The following is an 11740-nucleotide window of genomic DNA, read 5'->3' on the forward strand; positions in this document are numbered from 1 at the left end:
TGTGGCGTGTATACATCCACTGGCCACGCTGCACCATTTGTTGGGAATATTCTTCCGCTTCAACAATGTCCCTTCTTCTGTCTATCCCCTGAGTTCAATACTTGACTGAAGCATGTGAAACTGTTGTGCAGGAAATTGACGCTCTGATGTGGGACCATGTGACACTGGCTCAGTGACTCTCTCTTGCTCTTCGGATAAAATTGTAATTTTTTCCACATAAGGCACGAGATCATCAAATGTGCATGTATTCCTCCCTTGAGGAGACACCATGTATTGTAATGCCTCTGCAACTTCACCCTGCATTTATAAGGGTAAGAAAATTAATGGCCATCATTAAATAAAAGTTCAAGTTAAAATTTGAAAAAAATTTAAAAATACCAATGTAGCCGTCTTTGCATTTGCTGGGTCAACAAACATCTTTGTCTTTCGCCTATACCAGACCATGTAGTCCGAGTTAAAACTCAATAGGCCTTCTTGTCGGGGATAAGCGTCGACCCTAAATGCATGGCGATTATTCCACTGATCAATCATTGGGGCGAACAATTGCCCCCAATTTTCGTCATGTTTCCCTTTCAATGTTATGCCATGAATGTTTAAGGGTTGTGAAGGAGACTCTGGAATTGGCTGTTGCATCCCAAATTGTCTCAATACTCTGTCCGGTTGGTGCCACTCAATAACTTGGAAACAAATTAGTGGCACCACCGCGTACCACGCGAGACTTCCGACTAAACAAACGGGAGGCAACAGTGATATTACGGTTGATGGGTACGGCTCCCACACAAACTGCATATAACAACATAGTTATGAACATTTTAGTAAAATAACACATATAATTTTTTATTTTACAAATAGAATAACATCTTCTTACCTCATGACGTTTCATAATATCTAACTTGCGACGAAAAACTCTCACATCATCATTGCCGATATGTTGGTTTCCACGTCGCAGCCACCTACAAAGATTAAAATTTAATATATGCTAAAACCATTTATTCTATTGAAATGAAAGACGCTGCTAAAAATTACTAACCTATGCCCCAGTGGTGTATTTTCTACTTGGGAAGGAGTCCTCTTTGGAGCCAAGGTTGGACATCGTTCCCATGCCCACATTTGTAGTAAGATGCACATACCTCCGATTGATTTAGTTTTATAATCGGTGGCATTGCACATCTCTCTGTATAGAAAACCAAGTACGGCAGCTCCCCATGCATATCTGCCACATTCTTCAAAGTCACGTAAAAATTGAAGGTATCTTAGCGAAACTTTGTTACTGCTTTTATCAACGAACAAGACACCTCCAATGAATCTCAATATCCATGCACGGGCAAACCTTCGTACTTGTTCTTCGTCGTCGTCATTATTTATTTGGGCAAAATGGTGAGCCAGCCAACTTAATTTAACCACACTACCTCTAATTTCATCTTCTTGTGGTCTGACTCCCAATAATTCCTCACATAAATCAGCCCAATCAAGATTTGTTGGACCGATTAATGGTAAACCATCCACACTTATACCTAACAATACAGAGACGTCTTGGAGAGTAATAGTACATTCTCCGCATCTCATGTGAAAGGTATGTGTTTCTGGCCTCCATCTTTCAATCAGAGCACTAATTAATGAGGCATTTATTTTTAAGTACCCCATCTTGATAATCCAGGTGAAACCAGATTGTAGAAGAAAAGGAAAAATTTGCTCAGGAATTTGTTCTTCCCCTTGATACGTGGGGACAGCTCGTCTGATATGTAATTTCCTATCTTCTTCCCCATTCCAAACATGTTCTGAAACATGTTTAGGTTGCATCCATAATACATCAGCATCGATGGGACCAGACTTAATGTTAACATGTGATGAAGATGATGATGAAGATGCCATTGCTACTACAAAAAAAAAATATAATACATTATTTGTAGATAATATAAATTAAATTAAACTACACACATTTATAAAAACATTATTAAATATCTAACAATAAATTTGAAAAAAAATCAAACTCGCCAATTTTTAATATATTCTATACATAAATTAAAATACATGTGAACAAAACTTTAAATAAATAATTTTTTTTCTACAATTAAAAAAAATAATTGAATAAAATATGGACTAACAAATTATTTATAATACAAACAAATATTGAAATGCAAAAAATTATTTAAAAATATATATACAAAAATTATAATAATGTACAATCTATCATATATTTAATAACATAAATTTTCTAAAACAATTAATATTAACCTACAAACTAAAACTAACAGTGATCATATATATATATATATAACTAAAAACTAAAAACTAAAAATTATTAACTCAAACAATATTAACTTATTAATTCATTTATTTAAAACTATACTATCTATATATAACATACAAAAATATATAAGACACAAAAATATAACACTAATAAAACAAATTTACGCATCTCTAATATTAGAATTATTTATTTACGTGTAACATGCTTAATATTATAAAAACTAAAAATTTATGTCTACCTAAAATTTATAAATATGTATGCTAATATTAATTTATACATAATATTTCTACCTTATCTAATATTAAGTGTGTGCCTAATATTTCTAAGGCTAATATTAATTGTGTCGGAACGTTTGGCTGTGGCTTACTAAAATATCATATATATACTACAAACTAACCTTCAAATATATACTACAAACTAATAACAGCATACTTATTTTTATACAAACTAACCTTCAAATATATATTACAAATCTAAAAATATATACTACAAACTAAATAATATTTTTATACTAACTAACCTAACCTACTCTTCAAATATCTGTTACTACATAAAAATTAATAACAAATAACAGCATACTTATTAATTTATTAATAATACTAACTAACCTAACCTTACAATACCTATTAATCTTAATTAACCTAAACTTACAATACTTATCTAGCTAACCTATTATTTTAAAAATATTAACAAACAGAATATATAAATCACTTATCTAGCTAACCTGTTATTTAAGAAAATCACTTACCAGCCAATTAGGAATTATGAACTATGGAAGAAAAAAACTCAGCAAGAGCAAGCACCAACAGCAAGCACGCAGAACACTCAAGAATGGAGAAAAGAAAGGTAGTAGAAGAAAAGAAATGTGAATCCAAAGTTTACGTTCAACTTATTTTATAGGAAAAAAGCGTATACAATGGTCAAAAGCTCTCTGCATCCCTAAACGCTATGCTGCATCCCTAAACAATGGAGAGCAGAAACAAGCCCTGCAAGCCTGAAAAGTTGGTTCACGTGACATGGCTGTCTCGCCAGCACCCTGGGCGAGTCCCACTGCACTGCCAATCCCGCCAGACCTTCTGGCGGCAAGCCTCTAGCCCTATCTCGCCATTACAATGGGCGAGTCCCACTTCTCACTCCTACGTGGCCTATGTCGCCACTAGCAGGGGCGATACACCCCTCTCTCCTGCTTTGCCGCCACTGGCAATGGCGGGTTGAGCCTTGCCGCCAGTGGCAATGGCGTTTTCCGCCTAAAAACCGACCCCCTCCGTCATTAGTTTTAAAACAAACCCTTATACGTAAATAGTTTTTAAAATAAGCCCCCTTACGTAAATTTGCCTTACCAGTCACACCTAATGAATAAAAACGGTAAAATATATTGAGTCTTTATATTTTCACTAGTTTTGTCCTTTAATTATATGTATTTATAGTTCCTGAGCTTACTCTCCAATTTCTGCATATTTTTAAACTTTATTTGATTAAATTTCATTTGATTAATTATTTCTATTAAATAGAAATAGAGAACACTAATAAAATAAAAGATAATCTAACTACTCCAAAACAATATTCATTTTCACCTTTTCATTTGATTAATTATCAACTATAATTATTTAATAAAAATTACACTATTTAAACATATTTAAAATAAATTTTAATTTTGATAATAAATGCATTTAAAGATTATTATATATTAATATTATATCAACAATACATAAAATAAATAGACAATTTTTAATAATTATATTAATGTTATAAATTCATATTTATTTTTTTTAGATTTTTTTTAATTTATATTTCTGATATAAGAAAAATAGACTCAAAAATGAAAAATAAATATTTGATCATGGTTTTTTTCTTATTCCTTATTGATTATGTGAATATGAAATTATTCTTACTTATTGATTATGCGAATAAGAAATTTATTCACATCACTATTATGATTTTCTATTATGATTTTTTTTCTAAAGTTATTATGATTATCTGTTACAAAATTAGATGCATCTTTAATGATTTTAAAATTAAGATAATTATTTTATTTGTCTCTTTTTTTGACAGTAGAATATTGGTATTGTTCAACTGAAATAGAATCCAAACCTCTTTGGAAACATGAATGCCCAACTAATAAGGGAGGACTTCATCTAACCAGTATTTCTCATAAAAAATAAAAGCTAATCCAGCTAGAGGGTGAACATTTCCCTCCTCTCTTTGTGAACAAGAGGTCACGAGCAAGCAAGAACTGTTCCACCAATCTTTGAAAGTAACTTCTAGCATTCTTATCCTTGCTATGCCATTGATCATAGAGTCTCTTGCAATCATAGTTTGTCGTTGCTATCACTTCTCCATTATGGTTCCTGGCCACCAAACCTCATTCAGTGCCTTCTGTTGTCTGAATAGAGGCATCAAAATTAATGTTGATATATCTGAACTCAGGTATTTTCTAGCTAACTTCCACCACTTCTCGTGGCTCCAAGGAATGTAACCCGTGCATCGGAAATGATGCTGCTTTGACTAGGATGTGGTGAATCTCTCATCTCTTACCACTGAAGACCCATTGGTTTTTCTACTCTTTTATACCACCCACAACAAGTGATACACTTCACCTTCTACACGGATAGAATATTGAGAAGCAAAACAAATCTTTTTCTCTTATTTAACTATTAATAAATATGAAATATATATTTACAAGGAAATATTTGATAAGTTAGTTTAATAAATTATGATATTTGATATTTTATTTTATAAATTTATATTTATTTCATGTAGATATTATATCACTATTATAATATTATTACTTTGAGAAACAATAAATCATGATAAATTTTTATTACACTTTTGAAGGTAATATTTGTTCTATTAAAAATACAATTAATTTTTTTACTCAATTTTATTGTAATTATATTTAATATGATACTAAATATTTTAAAAATAATAAATTTATTTATCTACATATATTTTTAAATAATACTAAATACAAATTTAAAAATTTATGATTTAATCGAACCGTGCAACCATACAATTTAATTATATTTAAAACTCATTATGTTGTATTCATATAATTTCGTGCATAATTTCTTCATACTATGTAGTATATAATATCACTCTTAAAGTGATAAAAAATTACCAACAAAGAAAAATGTTTTATTAAAGACAAAACAATACAACACAATATGTATTCCTATTAGTTCAGATACAAGATAGACACACAAGATGTACTCCTATGGGTTCAGAGACAACAAAATACACATAAATAATATGGCCATCTACCATCACAACCTAAGTGGGCTTGCCCGGATCCCACATCCTACTAAATATGTTGCTAACATGATGAAACAAAAAAAACTAAAGGCTCAAAGATTGATGATGTAGATGACTGACATCATTTAAGACTCTGCCATAGAAGAAAAAGTCTTCTTCACTTTTAAATGGATAATTAATGAATTAAAACTCACTTTGTTGTATTCATACAAATTTGTGCATAATTTTGTCATTCTATATAGAACCACTTTTAAATTGATAATTAACCAATTAAAACTCTTTTTGGTTGTTTAAAATAGACACATCCAACAAATGAACTAACATTATAAATGACCACAAAAAAGGCAACCCACGTGACTAATGATTACCCTATTAGTTTTTTTTTATATTGTTTATGGTAGTTTAATAGGTTTAAAATGACAATTGATGTCACATGTATTGTATGTCTGGTATCCATTGTCATTTTAAATCAATTACACTACCATTCCATTTGCAAGAGCTAATCCACTTAGAAGAATAAAGAGTGATTTAGTTACTTGAAAACAAGAGTACATGTGTGCCTTCCTGCATGGCTTGTTGCCATGAAAATGGCTCGCAACAAGCGTTGTTGTAATAGCAACAAATCACAATATATTCCTATTGAATGCCATTGGTTTTTTTCATCACAAACAGAAGAAATCAATGAATGATTTATGTATCTAATAGACAATGTTTTACTGAACTTACTTAAGTTAGAAAGAAAATAAACATGAGAGCTGTGGGTTGGGATGAGATTTGTAACACTGAATTTTCATAATGTATATATGTTAAGTGTTTGATAAAATACTAAAAGAGGAAATTAAATTTAGATTCATGATATTTACTAAATTTAATAAATAGATTGTTTTGTTATAACACGTAGTGCTATTGATAACTTTCATGAGTGTTTGGACTAGAGTGTGTGGGGTATGAGATTGTTGGATCTTATAGGTGAGTTTCTTTTAGTTGTAAAAAAAAGAGTGTGTTTAGAAGAAATGAAGGGGACAAATAGCAATTTTGAATCATCCCTTTAGCCTTAAACACAAAACCTTCTCCTTTTTTTTCCTATTTCCATCATTTTCTTCTATTTCTCAAGAAACCCACTTTCGAGCATAAGGAGATTTTGAATTCTTGCAGCTAGAACTCTCATTTCCTACTTCCCTAGAGCTTTATAGTTGGTTTGTGAGTTGGTAAACTCATCTTCTCCCTCTCTTTGATCTCTTGGTTCATTTCTTTTCTTCTACCAAGAGCTTGAGAAACAAGTCTCATCCAAACTATTAAGTGAAGGATAAAAAATTTATTGAAGCTTATTTTGGTGGTGATCTAGGTCTTCTCTAGTTGATTTCATAACATAAGTTGAGTAAATATCACTCTTGGATCACCAAGCCTCCTCCATAGCTTCTTCAAGATCTTAGGTTAATTCTTAGGGTAAGGGAAGCTTTAAATTTGGTTTGATTAATGTTTTGGTTGTGTGATTAATGCATAGAATGATGATGTTTTTGGTGTTTATTGATATCTATAAGATTGGGTGAGTCTTTTCACAAAGTTAGGATGAGTGGGTATACCATTGTTGTCCATGGAGTTTGCAATTCACAACTTCATTTTCATCTCGCCCTAGCTAGAGTTTTGTTTTGACTTGACCAAAGCATGAAATAGTGGAGTATTAAGCTCTAGAGTGTTTTTGGCCCAGCGAGAATTGTGTTTCAACCTGGCCAAATCGTGAGAGAAAAGAAACACACCAAAATTTTTATTGAAGCTTATTTTGGTGGTGATCTAGGTCTCCTCTAGTTGATTTTCATAACATAAGTTGAGTAAATATCACTCTTGGATCACCAAGCCTCCTCCATAGCTTCTTCAAGTTGTGTTTCGACTGGGTTAAAGTATGACAAAATGGAGAATTCAACTCCATGGGTATTTTGGCCCAACGAGAGATTGTTCAGCTAGGCCAAAAATGTGAAAGAGGAGTTTTGACCTAGCGAGAGCTTGTTTTGGCTAGGCCAAAAATATGACAAAATTGTGTTTTCTCTCCATGGGGATTTTAGCCTAGCGAGAATTTGTTTGGCAATGCCAGGAAGTGACAAAAGGGAATATATAGTTTGAAATGAGTTGTGGCTTGACGTGAGAGTGTAATAAGGTCATTTGTTTATGTTAGGCCATTATGCTAAATGTTTCTTTGTTATTGAACTAACTATCTTATTGAAATGATTATAGTATTAATGGAAAACAAAGTTTTATCTTTATATGGTTTAACTTACTAAACCTTGATGATTAATATGATGATAGATATCATGTGAGTGTAAAATTGATGTTGGAATATTTTGATTAGTCTGACTTTTCTTGTCATTATTAAGAACATTATATTATAATGATGTTGAGATGATTATGTTCTCTAGTGTGGTGAATATATTGCTGATAGGATGATGATTGTAGTGATGTGTGTGATATGATTTTGGTATTAATGTCCAAACTCATGTTTGGACATTAATTTTGTCTTGCAGAAGTATAATCACTCAATGGAGTGAAAAAGTTAGAAATGACATGTTTTCTGAAGATTTGAAGAACTCTGTCACTTGACTACGATCGTGGTACATTCAACACAATCATGGTAAGGAGTGCATCTAGGTAATATGATGACTCCCCTTTAAAACAAAGTTAGCCTTCTGACGACGGCTGTGGTGAATTCACCACGGCCGTGGTCTGCACCATGATGGTTGTAGTCATTCCATAATGTCCCAAAGCTTCAACGTCACAATTTCCGACCATGATTGTGGTGGCGTGGTGGACTTCAGCACGATTAGTGTGTCTTTTTGGCTGATATCTTAAGAAAGTTATAAATAGGAATTATTTTCTGTATCTTTGGACACCTTTTATCATATTTTCAAATTAGAGAGCACTTTTGAGGGTTGTAAAGTGTAGGTAATACTGCAAGGACAAATTGTGATCATTTTTCTTCCCTTGTGGTATGTCAATGCTAATTTCTTATAAGCTTTTTAGTTTTACTTTGACCATGAGCGGCTAGTCACCCTAGTCCGGAAATTATGATGTAACTGTCTATTGTACCTCGTTCTTTGTTCTTAATGGAATTCCTCACTGATTTATGCTAATTAATTCTTTTCTTTATTTTTATTATTTATTTGGGAACTAATCAATACTATGCTTAATCAAATGTACTATGGTGATCATCTGCATATGTTGAGTAGACCTTGGTAAAGAATGTTTTACACCAAATTGCATGATCTAATTGTTTGGGTAATCTCTAATAGATTAATTAGTCTATAATTGATCATCCTTGGAATTGATTATATCATTTGACTTAAATTGATATATCCATGATCATCGGGGTATTTATTTAAGACAAAGAGCATCATAATTGGTTGACTTTTGGTATCAGTAATTAACTGTGGACAAAGTTTAAAAACTCGGTCTGACCCGTTTAGTTGAACCGGTCCAATCGGGACTCGGTGGCATAATCGGGTCGATTTGATTATTGGACCAGCCATGCATCTAGTCACGCGATGATCCGATTAGATTCGATCGATCTGTGGTAAATCAGGCGACCTAGGACGATTTTTAAAACCCATTTCGTGTAAAAAAACAAAAATAAAACATTCCTCCAACAAAAACCCAAGACTTATGTAATTGTGCTATTAAATTATTATTTGTGAAGTTGTATTATTAACTTTAAGAAAAAAATACTAATAATACTTTTAATAAACTAATAGCTATTTTTTTATTATTAAAAATCACATTAAAAGTGCATTAAAATTTATGATGAAAATATACTAATAATACTTTTAATATAAAAAATTATTTTTAATTTTTTTTTTTTCAAGCAAAGCCGTAAGAATACCTCTTAGCATTTCTTGAATAAAACATCATTCAATTAAACTTAATGAATTGATATATGAACACGTTTCTTTAACAATTAACATAAGTTCTAACAGTGCAAGTTGTTAGTCGTAAGTTGGAAGTGTAATTGGAGGAGAAGCAACTACTATTGTGAGAGATATATAAAGTAGTTGCAAGCCTAATGGTGATGAATGACAAAAGAAAAAAAAAACATTAAAAAGGCGTAAGAAAACTCTCTTAACGTTGGGAATGTGAACTCGAGAAGAGATGAAGATGGCAACGGTCATGATGCCAAAATCCAAATAGTATGCAAAAAATAAAGGATATATCTATTTCTGTCCTCTCTCTAACGGTAACTTCTCAGAACTTGCTTCTCTCTCTTGGTCCCACACTCTCGAGTCTCAATAGTTGCTGAAAACCCAAACAATAAATTAATACAGAGACAAAAAATCTTAATTAATAAGCAAGAATGAACGGGTTTAGGGTTAGGCACGCATTGTACTCGCAGTGGGTAAGTCAAAACCCTAATCAAAATACACTCTTTCAACATTCATTTTAATTCTTCATTCATATACATCCCAATTCCCACCCATAGACCGCAATCACCTCTGCATTTTTTTTATTTATATTTCTTGCAACTTTCTCCAGCTTTTACTCGCGTAGGTCATCATCACACTTCTAGCACCCCAAATTACATGTGTTAAAGTCAACATTCAAATAAGATTTTGATTCCACTTACCTTTTCTTGTTGAACGATGAGACAAATAAGAAGAAAAAAAACTTTAGATTTATAATTTCACAAACTTTCTTTTACTTAACCAAACCTGCCGACTCATGTAATTAATTTTTACAAACTTTTTTTTTAAACTTTAAAAGTATGATGTAATTCTTCTAAAAAAAGTATGTTGTAATAAATAGAAAATTTTAATTATCATATTGTTAATGTAAAAATTTAGAAACTGTCAATCAATTAAAAGCCATTCTTGTAATGATTCTTTAAGATAATATATTAAAAAATAATAAAGTTATCACACATGACAATCGATAACAACTATTTTTACCGTGTCTATACAATTTACTTAAAAAATCAAAATAGAATTATATAATAAGTATTATAAACACAATTAATTATTTATGAGAAAAGAGATAAATAGGCAATTTAAGAATTAACTTATCAAGTTATCATATTAAAAATATTGTAATCGAAAAATATATGATATTACATTAATTAGTTGATTTCATATTAAATGAAAACCTTTAAATAATTTAGTGTCTCTAAATAAAATATACATATATGTCAATTGAAATCAATCTGTTTAGATTTGCTTTCCTTATGACTAGTTTTTTCTTCTTCTAAATTTAGCCATTACGAAATACATGTAGGACAATAATATTTTAGAAACTAGTAAGAAAAATCTCATAATATTTCCTCTCTTGATTACATCTTAAATTATTTTTTAGTACTAATTTTTATATTTTCTCATAACTTCGATCTGTCTTGTTTCCATATTCATATTTCATATAGATTAATTCATAATAACCGACTAATGATAATATAATTAAGGGCTAATATTTTAGATTAGACTTTAATTTTATGTGCTAGCAGTATAGATTTTTTACATTATCAATTAATTAAGTCATCATTAATATTAGTATTTATTATGATTAAAAAAATAATAAACTTATTATATATAATGATTTATAATTAAATAATAATAAAAAACCCTTTACGTTATTAGTGTACAAACTACTTTACTTTTTACTAGATTAGATGTATCATATTAGAGTGAAAGTAATATCCAAATTATGTGGATGAAAAAAAAAGTAAATGAAAAGAATTATATGGATGAAAAAAAAAGTGAATGAAAAGATAATTTTTTTTTTAAGAATGATTAATAAAGTTTTTCAATAGAAATTAGTCATCGATAAAGTCAACAAGTTTTCTGTACCAAAAATATAATAATGAAAAAATTAATCTTATTATATTAATTTTAAAATATTAAATATTTATTTTCTCCTTTTCTTTTTCTTTCAAAATATTTGAATAAATTTCAACCAAAAAACGCAAGAAACAAAATCAATTCAAAATAAACTTATAACACAATCTTGACCCTTTATTTGAGCAAGAGACAACACAAAAGAAAAGGCTCAAATAATAGAAAGGAGGGGCAAAATAGAGTTTGCAAAAAAAGGAGTAATAAGGTGGTCAAAGAAGGTTTTAAAATTGACTGTGTGATGATAGCTGTGTTTGTGTTGTGTCCTGTGTGTATTGTGCCTCGCAATTCACACGCAAAAAAGGTGGATCCCACACTGACTCCAATCTGACCTAGAACAACATTCTATTCCCGTCCTTTATAAACACCTCACCCC

At 30.7% G+C, this 11740-nt stretch overlaps 1 protein-coding gene across 1 annotated transcript; it reads right to left on the reverse strand.

Annotated features, from left to right (window-relative positions):
* Window positions 1-251: 251 nt before the first annotated feature.
* Window positions 252-1882, reverse strand: LOC102667835 (serine/threonine-protein phosphatase 7 long form homolog). Its single transcript, XM_014766889.3, has 3 exons — window positions 1031-1882; window positions 869-953; window positions 252-783 (listed from the first exon to the last, which is right to left on the reverse strand). Exons 1-3 carry the CDS (start codon window positions 1870-1872, stop codon window positions 346-348), a joined length of 1365 nt encoding a protein of 454 aa, XP_014622375.3. The 5' UTR covers window positions 1873-1882; the 3' UTR covers window positions 252-345.
* Between the last annotated feature and the right edge of the window lie 9858 nt (window positions 1883-11740).

Source organism: Glycine max, chromosome 14 (genome assembly GCF_000004515.6).
Source record: "Glycine max cultivar Williams 82 chromosome 14, Glycine_max_v4.0, whole genome shotgun sequence".
NCBI classification, from domain to species: Eukaryota; Viridiplantae; Streptophyta; class Magnoliopsida; order Fabales; family Fabaceae; genus Glycine; species Glycine max.

What these genes read in the sequence shown, in the direction of transcription:
- LOC102667835 (XM_014766889.3), bottom strand. Translation starts at nt 1,872, where the DNA reads ATGGCATCTTCATCATCATCTTCATCACATGTTAACATTAAGTCTGGT. An exon ending in AATACACCACTGGGGCATAG is followed by an intron (nt 954 to 1,030) that starts GTTAGTAATTTT and finishes TAATCTTTGTAG; the next exon opens with GTGGCTGCGACGTGGAAACC. An exon ending in ATATTATGAAACGTCATGAG is followed by an intron (nt 784 to 868) that starts GTAAGAAGATGT and finishes TGTTATATGCAG; the next exon opens with TTTGTGTGGGAGCCGTACCC.